This window comes from Schistocerca nitens, chromosome 7, assembly GCF_023898315.1.
Source record: "Schistocerca nitens isolate TAMUIC-IGC-003100 chromosome 7, iqSchNite1.1, whole genome shotgun sequence".
Classification (NCBI taxonomy): domain Eukaryota; kingdom Metazoa; phylum Arthropoda; class Insecta; order Orthoptera; family Acrididae; genus Schistocerca; species Schistocerca nitens.
The window spans coordinates 461350871-461368474 of record NC_064620.1 but is presented as its reverse complement, the minus strand read 5'-3'; the positions used below and the strand labels follow the sequence as shown (position 1 = coordinate 461368474).

Below are 17604 nucleotides of genomic sequence, written 5' to 3'. Positions count from 1 at the left end.
AAAGAAATACAGTAGAAGAATGGGTAGCTTTGAGAGATGAAATACTGAAGGTAGCAGAGGATCAAGTAGGTAAAAAGACGGGCTAATAGAAATCCTTGGGTAACAGAAGAGATATTGAATTTAATTGATGAAAAGAGAAAATATACAAATGCAGTAAATGAAGTAGGCAAAAAGGGATACAAACGTCTCAAAAATGAGATGGACAGGAAGTGCAAAATGGCTAAGCAGGGATGGCTAGTGGACAAATGTAAGGATGTAGAGGCTTATCTCACTAGGGGTAAGATAGATACTGCCTATAGGAATATTAAAGAGATCTTTGGAGAAAAGAAAAGCACTTGCATGAATATCAAGAACTCAGATAGAAACCCAGTTCTAAGCAAAGAAGGGAAAGCAGAAAGGTGGAAGGAGTATATAGAGGGTCTATACAAGGGCGATGTTCTTGAGGACAATATTATAGAAATGGAAGAGAATATAGATGAAGATGAAATAGGAGATATGATTCTGCGTGAAGAGTTTGACAGAGCACTGAAAGACCTAAGTCGAAACAAGGCCCCGGGAATAGACAACATTCCATTAGAAATATTGAAACCCTTGGGAGAGCCAGGCCTCACAAAACTCTACCCTCTAGTGAGTAAGATGTATGAGACAGGCGAAACACCCTCAGACTTCAAGAAGAATATAATAATTCCAACCCCAAAGAAAGCAGGTGTTGACAGATGTGAAAATTACCGAACTATCAGTTTAATAAGCCACGGCTACAAAATACTAACACGAATTCTTTACAGACGAATAGAGAAACTGGTAGAAGCCGACCTCGGGGAAGATCAGTTTGGATTCCGTAGAAATGTTGGAACACGTGAGGTAATACTGAGCCTACGACTTATCTTAGAAAATAGATTAAGGAAAGGCAAACCTACGTTTCTAGCATTTCTAGACTTAGAGAAAGCTTTTGACAATGTTGACTGGAATACTCTCTTTCAAATTCTTTAGGTGGCAGGGGTAAAATACAGGGAACGAAAGGCTATTTACAATTTGTACAGAAACCAGATGGCAGTTATAAGAGTCGAGGGGTATGAAAGGGAAGCAGTGGTTGGGAAGGGAGTGAGACAGGATTGTAGCCTATCCCCGATGTTATTCAATCTGTATATTGAGCAAGCAGTGAAAGAAACAAAAGAAAAATTCGGAGTAGGAATTAAAATCCTTGGAGAAGAAATAAAAACATTGAGGTTCGCCGATGACACTGTAATTCTGTCAGAGACAGCAAAGGACTTTGAAGAGCAGTTGAACGGGATGGATAGTGTCTTGAAAGGAGGATATAAGATGAACATCAACAAAAGCAAAACGAGGGTAATGGAATGTAGTCGAATTAAATCGGGTGATGCTGATGGAATTAGATTAGGAAATGAGACACTTAAAGTAGTAAAGGAGTTTTGCTATTTGGGGAGCAAAATAACTGATGATGGTCGAAGTAGAGAGGATATAAAATGTAGACTGGCAATGGCAAGGAAAGCGTTTCTGAAGAAGAAAAATTTGTTAACATCGAGTATAGATTTAAGTGTCAGGAAGTCGTTTCTGAAAGTATTTGTATGAAGTGTAGCCTTGTATGGAAGTGAAACGTGGATGATAAATAGTTTAGACAAGAAGAGAATAGAAGCTTTCGAAATGTGGTGCTACAGAAGAATGCTGAAGATTAGATGGGTAGATCAAATAAGTAATGATGAGATATTGAATAGAATTGTGGAGAAGAGAAATTTGTGGCACACTTGACTAGAAGAAGGGATCGGTTGGTAGGACATATTCTGAGGGATCACCAATTTAGTATTGGAGGGCAGCGTGGAGGGTAAAAATCGTAGAGGGAGACCAAGAGATGAATACACTAAACAGATTCAGAAGGATGTAGGTTGCAGTAGGTACTGGGAGATGAAGAAGCTTGCACAGGATAGAGTAGCATGGAGAGCTGCATCAAACCAGTCTCTGGACTGAAGACCACAACAACAACATTGTCGTGTAACCACTCCGGCACTGGCCATGCATTTTGGAACAGGTGCTCGATCGTGTTGAAAGATGAAATCGCCGTCCCCGAATTGCCCCTCAACAGTGAGAAGCAAGAAGGTGCTTAAAACATCAATGTAGCCCTGTGCTGTGATAATGCCACGCAAAACAACAAGGGGTGAAAGCCCCCTCCATGAAAAACGCGACCACACCATCGCACCAGCGCCTCCGAATTTTATGTTGGCACTACACAAGCTGGCAGATGACGTTCACCGGGCATTCGGCATACCAACACCCTGCAATCGGATTGCACATTGTGTACTGTGATTCGTCACTTCACACAACGTTTTTTCACTGTTCAATCGTCCGATGTTAACGCTCCTTACACCAAGCGAGACGTCGTTTGGCATTTACCGGTGTAATGTGTGGCTTATGAGCAGCCGCTCAACCATGAAATCGAAGTTTTCTCACCTTACGCCTAATTGTCTGAATACTTGCAGTGGATCGTAATGCAGTTTGGAATTCCTGTGTGATGATCTGGAGAGATGTCTGCCTGTTACACATTACGCCCCTCTTTAACTGTCAGTCAACAGACGAGGTCGGCATGTATGTTTATGTGCTGTACGTGACCCATCACGTTTTCACTTCACTATCACATTGGAAACACTGCACCTAGGGATGTTTAGGAGTGTGGATATATCGCCTACAGACGTATGACACAAGTGACACGTAATCATTTGACTACGTTCGAAGTCCGTGAGTTCCTCGGAGTGCCCCATTCTGCTATCTCACAATATCTAATGACTACTGAGGTCGCTGATATGGAGTACCTGGCAGTAGGTGGCAGCACAATGCACCTAATATGAAAAACGTATGTTTTTGAGGGTGCCCGGATACTTTTGATCACATAGTGAATGTGAGTGGTGGCGATTACATCCAGATGCGTAGGGGGTTGTTGAATTCTGCCTAGTGCCTGAAACCAACCTATGCACTGCTTCCTAAGTTTATAGGGATCTATACTTAACGAAATTTTGAAACAATATAGTTCACTTCATGGAACACAGTTTATTAATTCTTGAGACAAGTAAATGGTCCATAACCGACTCATACGCAAATTCACAGCACCTCTGAAGCCTAAAACTGACTCACTGACGCACAACTTCTTCCAACATCCGATAATATCAACGGTCACTTTATTAATGTTGAAGCACCCACCTGACATTAATGGCGGGAACATAGTAACATTCGATGGTATCACTTTCACTTCCACTTTTTAACTTTAGATTCTTTGTAAATATACTGACAAAACTTCTTCCACAATTATAGAATTACTTCCTCCATTCACTGAACTGCTCAGAATCTTAATCAAGTAGATACACCATAAGACAAAAAAATAACGAATTATCCAAATGGGACTGCTAACGGTAGAAGTGATGTATGATTTATTCAAGTTTCACCGATTGGGCGGGTCAAGCAGTAGAAACACTTTCGCCGCTTGCAGGCGGACATCACCTTTCTGAAATGTAGGCTCAGGATGGCTTGCCATGTAGAGCAACAAAACGGGGCGTAGAATATCGTCGACGTACCGCTGTGCTGTAAGAGTGCCGTGGATGACAACCGAACGGGACCTGCTATGAAAAGAAACGGCATTCCAGACCGTCACTCCTGCTTGCCGAACCCTACCTTGAGCAGCAAGGTCGCCATATCTCTCCTCAGTCGAGAACGTTTGGAGCATTATAGGAAGAGCCCTCCAACCAGCTCGGGATTCTGACGATGTGACACTCTAATTGGACATAATACGGAACGATATCCATCAGGAGGACATCCAACAACTCTGTCAATCATTGCCAAGCCGACTAGCGGTTTGCATTTGGCCGCTTGTTCCAGACGTCTGACGAAGTGTGCTCGATCTAATGGGGGAACTCACTGTGTACTGGCGCGAGATGTTCGTTTCTGGAACCTTCCAGAATGGCAGCGATATGGTCTCCACCGGAAGTACGTGGTTATAATCGATAATTTAGTAAGAGTACCGACAATGGTACGCTTACAACCGAAACCTATCATTTTAAAAAATTAATGTAATCAACGCTGATAACAAATTTGTTTTTGCACCTACCATCGTATACTGGGTGATTCAAAAAGAATGCCACAACTTTAGGAATTTAAAACTCAGCAACGACAAAAGGCAGAGCTAAGCAGTATCTGTTGGCGAATTAAGGGAGCTATAAAGTTTCATTTAGTTGTACATTTGTTCGCTTGAGGCGCTGTTGACTAGGCGTCAGCGTCAGTTGATGCTAAGATGGCGACCGCTCAACAGATAGCTTTCCACACTAACGGGAAAGTCAACCGTCACAATGTCTGTATATGGGGCACTGAGAATCCGCGGGAAACAACTCAGTATGAACGTGGCTCGCCTAAGGTGAACGTTTTCTGTGCCATTTCAGCCAATAAAGTTTTTGGTCCCTTTTTCTTCGAAGGTGCTACTGTAACTGGACTACAGTATCTGGAGATGTTAGAGAACTGGCTGTTCCCTCAGCTCGAACAAGAAGCACAACAATTCATATTTCAGCAGGATGGAGCGCCACCACATTGGCACTTATCTGTCCGTAACTACCTGAACGTCAACTACCCGAGGCGATGGATCGGCCGCCAGGCAGCCCGTGACAGAGCACTTCATCACTGGCCTCCAAGAAGCCCTGATCTTACCCCCTGCGATTTTTTCTTATGGGGGTATGTTAAGGATATGGTGTTTCGGCCACCTCTCCCAGCCACCATTGATGATTTGAAACGAGAAATAACAGCAGCTATCCAAACTGTTACGCCTGATATGCTACAGAGAGTGTGGAACGAGTTGGAGTATCGGGTTGATATTGCTCGAGTGTCTGGAGGGGGCCATATTGAACATCTCTGAACTTGTTTTTGAGTGAAAAAAAGCCTTTTTAAATACTCTTTGTAATGATGTATAACAGAAGGTTATATTATGTTTCTTTCATTAAATACACATTTTTAAAGTTGTGGTATTCTTTTTGAATCACCCTGTACTTTCACGCGAGTCAGTTGTAAGGTTATGGTTAGGTGGTTTCTTATTCAATGACTGAACACAAATGTGTAAGCTGTAATGAAATTGTTTAATATTGCAATTTTTTCGTGGAAATACACGCTTTTACACAGTTTACAGTGTGACAATGTTAAAACAGTTGTCAAAATGACGCATCTCGGCCTCTGACAGTGAACTAATCCTAAACACAATATTAAATTTTAACTAGAAGTTTCTTTACATAATTATTCTTACGATTACGTGATGATATTGGCCAGTATTACAATAAATCATCCGATTCCGGTTCAAAGTTCGCTAACACTTCTAGGATGACCAAGTCTACAGAGGATGGTTAGTTTTGTGACAAATCGAGCGAAAGATTACTCAAGGTCGCTCCAGTTTACAGTGGACGCAAGCTGGTGGACAAACAAGTTTACGCCTCTGCACGTGGTATTTACCTTAGCTGCAATGAGTTGTCGTCTGCTCGGCTGCTCTCGCCGACTGAGATTCCTATAAAACTAATTAAACCTTTGCTGAGTTTTCCATAAAACTAATTAAACCTTTGCTGAGTTTTCCAGCAGAAACTCTCCCTATGTTTCTCAATATGCGAGAAAACATGAACCCATCCCTAGTCTCAGACTATGGCGATATACACGCACATGGCTGGAGCAGCGTGCATATTACAATGCCCTTTCAGTTCTCGCAAGAACAGTTAACTAACTGGCTCGTTTGTTTCTCCACAGTTGGAGCTCAACAACGCTACAGATAATTTCTAACTGGAGGTCAGCCGCTGTGAACGCAGTGTTCATACAAATTTCTCCTCTGCATCATACAGAGCGTTATGCGCTCCGTTCTGCACTTGACGCAAGTTCAGAGAAGAGTCCCCGAAAATTTCGCTCTCGTCTTTCTCGTAGTCAAACTCTCTCTCCACCTGGGTTCTTTCCTTCTCCACATCACGGCTTTTTTCGAACAATAGGAGCGTTCCTCTTATTTTGTGGAAACTCTCTCAACCAATTGCAAGGGTCCTACCATTAAACTACATCGAAATCTCGGCACTTTACTCCTTCTCGGTGCGTTTCCGCCAATCGGACGTTTTGTGCCTGCTCCAGACGCCTAAAAAGCTACAAGTGTCTATCAAGTGTGTACCACTTGCAGTTCACATGATGGAGTGCGTCACTGGTTTTGTTTGTATCCCTTTGGAATTCCTAAATGCAGTTTTCTAAATCTTCTTTGTGTCCTACTTCTGGCGGTCCGTTACTCGCCCTACAGTTTGTGTCACCTGTCCAATCGCTGACCCACCGAGGGACACGCCCCGTTAAGAGCTTCGTGTAGTGCCTCCCGGGGAGTGAGCTCTGAATCTGCCTGTGCTGGCTTCCACACAAAACGTTTCCTCTCGCTGCTTGTTTCACCTTCTGCTCATCGGTATGCATTATATAGGAGTGTCATAGCTTTTGCATTACATACTTATAGGCAAATCTGCCCATTAACGCCGATGTAAGTTAGGTGTCCCGTTACAATGTATGAACTATTATGTCAGGTGCGAAATTGACCCTCATTTATTCTGGCACCTCACACAGTTTCGTTGCAAAATATGATTTAAGAGGTGTACAAATTTTGCTCTTGGGCGTCTCTGGCACCCCTCTCAACTTGGTGCCCCAGGCGGTTGTTAGTGTCGCGTGTGCCTACAACCAGCCACGATTGCAAAACACCAAATGAGGTGGTGCAGTGGTTAGAAACCGGACTCGTGGTCGGAAACACGACGGTTCACATCTCCGAGAGGCCATGAAGATTACAGTTTTACGTGATTTCTCTAAATTGCATAAGCCAATTGCCATAATGGTTCCTTTGAAAGAGCGTGGCTCATTTCCTTCCGCATCTTTCCGTAAACTGACCTTGTGCTCCGCTGTAATGACTTGATTGTCGACGGACCGTTAAATTCCAAACTTCCATTCTTCCTTCCTTCTAATTCAACAACAAGGAAACAGTACCACCACATGTGACGAATGACCTTGTTTGTACAAAAGTACTCCCACCGACAAAAATTGAAGTCCACTGTCAGTCAATAGAAACCCTGGAAGACCTTCAGTGCAAACTATGGACTACAAAGACTGTAGTGTGTGACATATCGATGTTGAACTCATGGGCACGACGAAAGGAAACTTGCTGTATGCGTCGACAACAATCAGCCAACGAATTTTCCATTGGGGCCCAGCAAAGTCCAGATGAATGTACCGCCAACGCGCTTGTGGTTTTGGCCAGTCAGATAAACTTTGAGGTCGGACTGCCTGGTGTTCCGTACAAGCATGGCACTGTGTCATCATCATGCCGAACCAAGTGCAGTGTCTGCGAGCTAACTGTCTCGTACGAATCACTCCCCAGTGACCCTGATGGAGCAAGCTAGCTGAGTACATATCTCTCTGGATCCTTTGAGATCACCACACGCCGTTGTTCTGCTTGAGTGCGTAGCAAAACAACACCTTGAAGCACTTACAAGTCATGCCGATATGCAAAGTATCTCTGGACCTCCAGCTAATGATTTTTTTCATTGAATGAGGAAATCCTGTGCGGTCATACTGCAACTAAATCTGCAAGTCCTTGTCGACTGCCGTTGTCTGCGGGACCTTCCGGTGATCTAAGGGGAACTGGTCCAGCGCATTTAAATCCTGTGCATTGATGTGACAGCATGATGCTTCCGAAGTGTCAAAGTCTGCATCCAGTCCCATAGGAAGACGCGATAGCATGTCTGCATTAGCACGCTTTTATATGGTCCTTTGAATTATCTTCTACTGATAATGTGAAAGAATAAGAGCCCATAGTTGCAATTTTAGTGAAGTGTGGTTTGGAATAGGCTTGACCAGGTTGAAAAGTGACTGCAGCAGTTTGTGGTCAGTGGCTAAGTACAATTTCCTTCGATATAGGTATTGGTGAAATTCAGTCACTCCATAAATGATGGCAAGGGCCTCCTTCGCTATCTGCGAATAATCGGTCTGAGCCGGGTTGAGAAGCTTGGAGGCGAAAGCTACTAATTTGTCTGCAGAACCATTTCTGTGCGAAAGTACTGCGTCAACGCCGTACGAGGATGCGTCCGTACCAAGACAGCTGGTTTGCCAGGATCGAAATGTACCAGATAACGATCGCTGACCAAAGCGTCGTTCAATTTCTAAAATGCAATGTCGCAATCGTGGGACCACACGAAAGCTATATTCTTACGCCGAAGAGGAAGTTCAAATGGCTCTGAGCACTATGGGACTTAACATCTATGGTCATCAGTCCCCTAGAACTTAGAACTACTTAAACCTAACTAACCTAAGGACATCACACAACACCCAGTCATCATCGAAGAGGAAGTAAGGGAACCGCGATATGAGCTGCATTAGGAATGAAGCGAATGTAGTAGATCAGCTTCCCTAGTACTGATTACAATTCAGAGAGATTTCTTGGAGGTTTGAGGTCACGAAGAGCCTGCAAGAGCAACTGCTTCGGATGAACACCTTGGAGATTGATAACATGACCTAAGTACTCAATCTCTGACAACACTTTGAACAGGGTACGTAAATTACTGAGTTGCTCTTCTGCCGTGCGGCCCGATACCACAATGTCATCCAAGTAATTTGCACATGAAGGCACAGATGTAGTTAACTGTTCCAGACAGCGTTGAAAGATCGCTGGTGCAGATGCGCTACCGAAAAAGAGGACAGTCTCTGAAATGGAACACACGTGCCAATCATTGTCAAGTATTTATACGTGATTTTGTACACGTTAAGAAATTTTTTCAAATTTTCGACAGTTTTTATGTTTTCGTATACGAGTATTCAGATAAATTGAAAGCTCATCAGAATTGAAAGTTCTTAAGATTTATTACTCTTCCGACTTCGATGCACTAATTTATGAAGGCCAACCACTGCAGTGGCTGATAACAGCTCTATAATAGCCCTTTACATGCTCAGATATTTGCACTAATTTTTCTGTATAGACGATGTTTGTGCAGACAAATCGTTGCATGTAATGAATCATCGACTGAAAAAATAGTCTGCAAGTGAAGAAATTTGTAGAGACCCGAATGTGTATCAGTCGCAAACCCATCCTGTGACTGTTCATGAAATGAAATCTGTAGGTAATCAAAGCGCAAATCGATCTTAGGGAAATAGCAACCCGCTCCTAAGCGTTCTATGAGCTCATCAGGTTGCGGCACTCGAAATGAATTAACCACTGTCTGCAGTTGTGCAGTGGCGGTGAAGTGGGTGGTGGAGTCTGAATCTGTTTCTCATTTGTTACCGTCTCCGTATGGACGAACTCCTTCATCAGTCCCGTAAACTAGTTCACTGACTGCGTCTATCAATTAACAAACCGAATTAGATCGAGCGGTGGTGTCACAGGTGTTTGCGTTTGTGGCGCCACTAATTGCGAGGCAGGGAAATGATGGGTTTGAAACGGTGGGTTTGACATGATAAACAAATGCAAATACAAACACACAAGAAATCCCAAAGCTAACTTACGAACTACGGCAGCACAGAAAGCAAATAGCAAAACCAAAGAGCATGCCAAGGACCCTTACAGCACTGTTGTCAGCCACTGCAATGGGTGACCATCACAAATTAGTACATCGAAATTGAAAGAGAAATAAATCTGAAGAACTTTCGTTTCTGATTAGTTTTCAGTTTATCTGAATACTCCTTTATGAAAAAATAAAAAATAAAACTCTTTCTAGTGAGCTTTCAAATTATCCTCGCTGCCAGAGGAGGCTGCTCGCACTCGTAAGACCTGCAATGTCACGTGCTGTGACGTGCGCTCAACAGCCTGTTTTTCACGCGGATCTCGCTTGCTCAGAACTGACGTGAGAATGACATGTCAGTCGATGCGCTTACAGCAGTCGGCAACTTTGGAGACGTAATATTGATTTCGTCAATCTGGTATTTTGTTGTCCTTTGTTACAACATGCGTGTTACAGCAGTACGGCGTTTCAAGGGAACAAAGAATTTAAGATTTATCACAAACTTGTCGCCCTTGGTACGATTTCTCATAATTAAATGACAGTTAATGACGAATCACGGATAAAAGTCTTTAGGATATCGTTAGATGAATGATATTGTTGAGACATGCATGTGTTAGTCGAGGTCTCGTGGTTAGGGACGCTACTCACAACGTGGAAGGCAGGTTTATATCCTGCTGCATGTCAATAATAAATATTTTTTAATGTTGGGCTCCATAAGGTTCCCTTTCTATGCAGGCACAGTGGAATATAAAATTATAAAGAGTGTAGCAACCAGTCGCGGAAACATAATTTATTTATCTTGCAAATCGATTTCGACTGATATCAGTCATCATCGATTCATTTTTCTAACCGACACATGCCATAAGTAGAAGTACTGCCCTTGGCAGATTGCTATGATAGAAATCTGCCAAGGATAGTACTTCTAAAAAATGGTTCAAATGGCTCTGAGCGCTATGGGACTTAACTTCTGAGGTCAACAGTCCCCTAGAACTTAGAACTACTTAAACCTAACTAACCTAAGGACATCACACACATCCATGCGCGAGGCAGGATTCGAAACTGCGATCGCCTAGAACCGCTCGGCCACTCCGGCCTGCGGCAGTAGTTCTACTTATGGCATGCATCGGTTAGAAAAACGCACCGATGATGACTGATATCAGTCGAAATCGATTTGCAACAAGATAAATAAATTATCCCGAATGAGATTTTCACTCTGCAGCGGAGTGTGCGCTGATATGAAACTTCCTGGCAGATTAAAACTGTGTGCCCGACCGAGACTCGAACTCGGGACCTTTGCCTTTCGCGGGCAAGTGCTCTACCATCTGAGCTACCGAAGCACGACTCACGCCCGGCCCTCACAGCTTTACTTCTGCCAGTTATTATGTTTGCGTGACTGGTTGCTACATTCTTCATAATAATAAATATATACGTATATTCATGAAACTTCCTGGAAGATTAAAACTGTGTGCCCGACCGAGACTCGAACTCGGACCTTTGCAAAGGTCTGAGTTCGAGTCTCGGTCGGGCACACAGTTTTAATCTGCCAGGAAGTTTCATATCAGCGCACACTCCGCTGCAAAGTGAAAATCTCATTCTACGTATATTCATCTTTGCGTTTGTGACTTTCTTGTTAATGAAATACAAGTATGTTTTGCAATATTCGATATTATTTACATATAAAAGCGCACTCAATCAGGACTGAGTTCTTCGATTTTGTGACTTCTGTCTGATAGAATGTAAGGATGAAATTGCTGTGAGGGAAATGACGAGCAAAGACATTTCTATTCCTTGCTTGATACAACTAATGTAATGTAATGTGTGTGAAATCCTATGGGACTTAACTGCTAAGGTCATCAGTCCCTAAGCTTACACACTACTTAACCTAAATTATCCTAAGGACAAACACAGACACCCATGCCATGCCTGAGGGAGGACTCGAACGTCCGCCGGGACCAGCCGCACAGTCCAAGACTGCAGCGCCCACCGAGCGAGGTGGCGCAGTGGTTAGCACACTGGACTCGCATTCGGGAGGACGACGGTTCAATCCCGTCTCCAGCCATCCTGATTTAGGTTTTCCGTGATTTCCCTAAATCGTTTCAGGCAAATGCCGGGATGGTTCCTTTGAAAGGGCACGGCCGATTTCCTTCCCCATCCTTCCCTAACCCGAGCTTGCGCTCCGTCTCTAATGACCTCGTTGTCGACGGGACGTTAAACAACACTAACCTAACCTAACCCTAACCTGCAGCGCCCAGGACCGCTCGGCTAATCCCGCGCGGCTTGTCACAAGTATTTGGCTGTTTATTTCCGAACTGTATCGTTTTTTTATACATAAAGCGAAATCAGTAAATGAGTATAACGTGAGCAAGTAAATTCAATGATAGTTTGTTATCATAAAGATAAGACTGCAGCGATTAATTCTACCACATACGTAAATTTACGACATCCGTGACTGAGATGAGACTAGCAGCCCCATCTATTGGTTCTTTGATGCAGTACGAAACTAACAGCGCCATTTCTTGCTTCTTTGGTGTGTTACGCCGTGATGATCGTCGCACTAAAGTAAACATATGATCTACTAAGTTGAGCAAACGCCTAAAATATTAAATAACAATATCTTTTTTTATAAAATGAAGGTGGAGGGAGAAAGGAAAGGATTACTGATGTCAGATGAATCGTTACATTACGCAGAATCTGTGGTGATGAGTGAAAATGTCTGTCAGACCAGGGCTCAAACCTGGGCTCTACCGCTTACTAGGCAGTTTAATCACTGCGCCACGTAGACACTGTGTTTATCGCAACTGCGCGGAACGTCTCTTCGCACCTCTCAGCTGACCCACGTTCCCAGCTAGCGCCACCTATCCACATTCCTCGCTATGCTGATGTCACCTCAGGAAGTCCTTTTTTTTTTGTTTTTTCAATTTTTTTAAAATTGTGTAGTGTTGGCTGAAGAGATTACCCTTGATGACTTATTCTTCTAGGATGGGATGTGAGGATAAAAGGAAAACACTTTGTTTATTACACATCCAGTTAGGCTTGGGCACTCAATGGGTCCTTTAGCCTGCTGTCTTTGGTGATGTCTGTCTGCTGTGGAGGGTGAGATGTGTCTAGGCTGTTATGTGTGACTGCTTCCTCGTGTTATGACAGATTTCCTATGGGAAGTGAAACGTTATTGACTTCGGTACTCGATACTTGTGCCATCTTGCAGGGTTTACCGTTTCTACTGATTCTGATTGTCGAACTTCGTCCCTAAGGGCATCGATTTTGTCAAAAACTCGTAGAGCATTGTCATGGACCTTCTCTTGTATAGTGGCCCCGTGGAGTGCGGTGCGGATGTCGACGTTTCTTGTCCACCATGGAGCTCCTGTGATCCATCGATAGCAAATATTTTGCAGCGTTTGGAGTTTGTTGTAGTTGGAGACGCACGTAGTTCCCCATGAGGTGGAGCCATATAACATTGTGGGTTCCACCGTTGCCTTATACAATTGAAGTTTAGTCTTAGGGTTGAGATCCTCACTCTTCAGGAACGGAATCAATGACCTGGCCATCTTCTGGGGTGGCGTCTTCTTGTCGTCAATATACTGCGTAAAGAGTAATTTTTTTGTCAAGGTAGACACCGAGGTACTTCACTCCCGGCGACCATGGGATAAATTGATCAGCTATTTGGAGTCTGTCGTTCAGAACTGGTTTCTAGGAAGTCTTGGGCATCTGCACTGAAGAGGGTAGATTAGTCGCCCATAGAGGCGAATCAATTACATGAAGGTATCTGTTCTTTCAGACACGTAGCCCGAAGCTTCGCGCAAGTTACCTGTGAAAACCCCATGAAAAATTTCTAGTCGTTTTGGAGCTTAGCGTTTTCAAACAGACGGACATGACAGTTTTACAGTTTTTTTTGTTAGTATAAATGTGTTGAGATTTCTGAGAATTTGTTAAGTTAGAAATGCAGGAGGAGAGCTTAATTTCTGCGACTGAGACAAACACCAGTGACATTTATATTCTTCCTTGTTACAAGCATTTAGCTTCTTTTCTCTCCGAATACGTTGCGTTTTCCGAGAGCCCGCTTACGCATGGGACGACATAGTGTCACTGCCACGCTCGGCTTACTCGAAATGTGGGGTTGGGTTGGGTTGTTTGGAGGAAGAGACCAAACACCGAGGTCATCGGCTCATCGGGTTAGGGAAGGACGGGGAAGGAAGTCGGTCCTGCCCTTTCAAAAGAACCATCCCAGCATTTGCCTGGAGCGATTCAGGGAAATCACGGAAAACCTAAGTCAGGATGGCCGGACGCGGGTCTCGAAATGTGCTGCGAACATTGTGACGTCCCTTCCCTCCTTCTTCACTCGCCGGTTGGAGACGCGACTCGTAAAGATGTTCGTCCCCGTCGGTGTGACGTGGAACAGCACCTGTACCTCTCGTAAGAATACAACTCCTTGCGTGGTTTAGAAATATTCTGTTATCTGTCCGCAACATTCCTCTCACCTTGTGCGAACTGGTAAACTGCAATCGTTTATTTTTATTTTTATGCCCGGTTAGTTTCGTGATTAAATAAAATCTTGAATCTTGATTTCATTATTACGGTCGTTTTTCACTTCATACATAGCGAGGATGAACTTTTGCTGTCTACTATTCCGTTGCTATGCCGTTGCTACGTCCAGTTATTAACAACGGTCCGACGTAACTCCAGAGATAACTTATGTTGGGGTAAATGTTTTTTAATACGCCGTAATACTGGTTTTAACTAATCACTTTTCACTGTCCATTATTCATGTACTCATTTAGTCACTTAAAATGTTTAAAAAGTCAATCAATTCGCATTAATACACATTGTATTGTCCGTTTAATGAGTTAGGCAACACGTAAGATTTATCATTTGACTCATATTTTATTGTTCTTTCTGTAATTAATTGTTTGTCCCTACAACACACGCACACCGATATATCATTCAAGATTAACTTCTGTTCAGTTCAGTAATCGTGATGCTGACGACAACTTTTGACTAATCGGCGTACTTGTCTTTCTTCGTGTCTTCGTTTTATTGTGTTATACTCAAGAAATGGCTAAATGGTTCAAATGGCTCTGAGCGAGAACGCTACCGCACGACCACGAGCTGCGGACGCTCTATTCAAGATTACGAATTGTTTTTCTGTCGTTGATCCATTTCTCTCAAGGTTTGTAACTGTTCTTCAGTACGAAGGCTAAGTCCGATAAACCAATATCACTCAATTGAAGTCTAACACTCGTCTTCCTATACCGTCGCGTTGAGAACGGTAAAGATTAACTTTCATCAGTCGAATGACTGAGCAGTACTTCAGTCTCTACCTCACAAATTATCAAACTTCCAAAACTGAAACTATCGCTAAAGTACTCTAGAGCGATTCAAGAGCAACTAACTAACTGAACATTTCCATATCTGAGTTGCATTGTAGCCGCATTGAATTTCCTGTTCGATGCGGCCACAACTCTCTTCCATGTTAAATGTTATCTTTGACTGAATTACTTTCTTGGATTTACCCTTCATTCATGTGATTTTGAATTTATTCTATAGAAGTTTGATAAATAATTATGATAATCCTTTCCTTTTATCTCCCCTTTTTGTGTGCTATCCTCAGTATTTGAATGATATAGGTGTTAATCAAAATATTACCAGTGTAGATTTTATCGTCAATAGTTGCCATCACTGTCCAGATGACTAACTTCCCTACTTCAAGTTTCCACAAAGTTTATTAATTGGGGTTTTTCTGTCCTTGGGGCGTTACAACATGTACAGTACGTGTCATTTTGACGTCAGCCCCGAGTAAGCAGAGCTTATCACGAACACTACCCGCAACTAGCGAGTAATTTCACTGAGGTTGTAGAGCGCGGCGAGTGAGTGTGACGGCGGGCTGTGTCAGGTGTTCCAGAGCTCAGCAGAGCTGCGGCGCAACCTGGACCCGAACGTGAGCTACGGCGAGAGCCACGGCCACAACACGGCGCTGCACTACGCGGCGCGCCACGGCATGAAGCACCTGCTCAGGACCTTCCTCAATGACCTGGCGGGCAACCCCAACAAGCGCAACGCCGCCAACGAGACGGCGCTGCACGCGGCGTGCACTCTGCCCGCCGGCAAGCCGCTCAGCGCGCAGGAGCGGCGCGCCGCCTGCGCTGCGCTGCTGCTGCAGTGGCGCGGAGCCGCCACGCCGGGAGGGGGCGCCGAGCGCGTCGACCTGCGCGCGCAGGACCAGGTGCGTGCCACTGCTGCCAACTGCCCGCTGCTGCCAACCGCCCGCCCGCAGCCTCCAACACCGTCCTTACCTAACGCGGAGCATCACCGGGGCGGGATATAGCGATGGGGAAAACCGACCGGCTAAAACCGATACCTGTATTTCAGTTCTGAATAACTGATATTTTTCGGTATTTGTATTATCTCGGTTACAGTACATATTTTTCTCGTTTTACTAATAACTGGCTAAAAAACAGGGATATTAATCTGCTATAGTAGCAGTGCTGATATTGTTGGTTTTTAAAAATTAGTAACGTTTATTCGTAAAATTTCAATTGTTTTCAAATATTGGGTTATTATACATGGTGGCGAACGAAATGTGATACCATTTTGTTTTTGAATATAAACTTTACTGTCAATACAATCTGAAAGGAACATATACTACAATGGAGTTTTGTTCTAACTCAGCACATGCTCCATATGTCCACCATTTCGTTTCCTAACTTCCTTCAGATGAACACTGAAGTTAGTGATTACCCTACAGCACATGTCTTCCGTAATTTCACTGCAAGCTTGAAGAGCTCCATTAAACCACGTGGACATTTCGAGAAACTTTTTTCCTTTAGGTACCCTCAAAGAAAAAAGTCACATGGATTGAGGTCTGGACTATGGGGGGGGGGGGGGGGCAATTTTGCCCGTCATTGAAGCGACCTGGAAACCTGAGTGAAATGATCCACATGTTGAAATGCTCGTGTAAAAACTCCAACACAGTGTTTGCAGTATGTGGCCTAGCTCCATCTTGCATGAACCACTGCGTGTTGAAGGGCAAGGCAGTAGCAAGAAGCTGTGGACTGAAGCTATTGCAAAGCATGCTCAAATAACGTTCGCTCTTCACAGTTTCTTCAAAGAAAAAGGATCCAATAAGTCCGTGACTGGAAATTGCTGCCCACGCTGTAATCCTCGGAGCATAATGTTGTCGTTCATGAAGCACTTGTGGGTTTTCAATGGCCCAAAAGCGTACATTTTGTTTTTTAACCACACTGTCTAAATGAAAATGCGCCTCTTCTGAAAACCAAACGTTGTTGAGAGTTTCTTCCCTATCCTCCGCCCACTGAACAAACAGTAGTCTCTGCTGCTTGTGTTCTTCAGTGAGCTTCTGTGCACAGGTCCTCTTGTATGGGTACATATGGAGGTCACTTTTAAGAATGCGTTGAACGGGGCGTCTGGATATTCCCAGTTGCACTGCTGCCTTTCTACACGATTTCCCGGGACTTCTCTGTACAGCAACTCGTACCGCTTCAATATTCTCCGGCGAACAAACAGGCTTAGACCGAGGTCGCTTCACTTCCAATACTGTTCCTTCCTGTACAAATTTATCGTACAACCTGTGGATGGTCTTCTTGCAAGGGACCCATCGTGTGTTAAACTGTTGTCGAGAACGTCTCTGAGTCACAACAAGGCTTTTCGTTTCGTGAAAAAGTAACACAATTGCCGATCGTTGCTGTGTCGTCAGTCTTCCATTGTCAGCCATTGCTGCTTACTAGTCTCCTAGCGGCAGTATCGTGAATTACACGTCATTTCGTAACTCATTTGTTTTTCCAAGCTCTGCTGGTACTGCTGTAGAGATCCCAGCAGGATATCTAATGTGCGTCGTAAATTGTGAAAGAAACAATTGGTAACACATTTCGTGCGCCACCCTGTAGAAACTGGGAAACGTACTTAGCCTAATTTTAATACTAACACCTAGAGTTAGAAACTATCAACGAACACATGACATAAGAATCGATACACCACTTCCGAGACAATGCTGTACATGTTGCCATATGGCTGGTCTATTGCCCAGAATGCTTGTACATGTAGCGTGAAAGACTTGACCCCGGCTGGTCAA

The 17604-nt window shown here is 43.8% G+C and overlaps 1 protein-coding gene across 2 annotated transcripts in view; it reads left to right on the top strand.

Moving 5' to 3' along the window:
• Positions 1 to 17604, top strand: part of LOC126194643 (ankyrin repeat and IBR domain-containing protein 1-like) — a 601659-nt gene that overhangs the window by 262647 nt on the left and 321408 nt on the right. For both annotated transcript variants that reach the window (XM_049932817.1, XM_049932818.1), the window contains one exon: positions 15409 to 15738. In XM_049932817.1, the coding sequence (XP_049788774.1) occupies positions 15409 to 15738 (330 nt within the window). The remainder of the gene's footprint in view (positions 1 to 15408; positions 15739 to 17604) is intronic.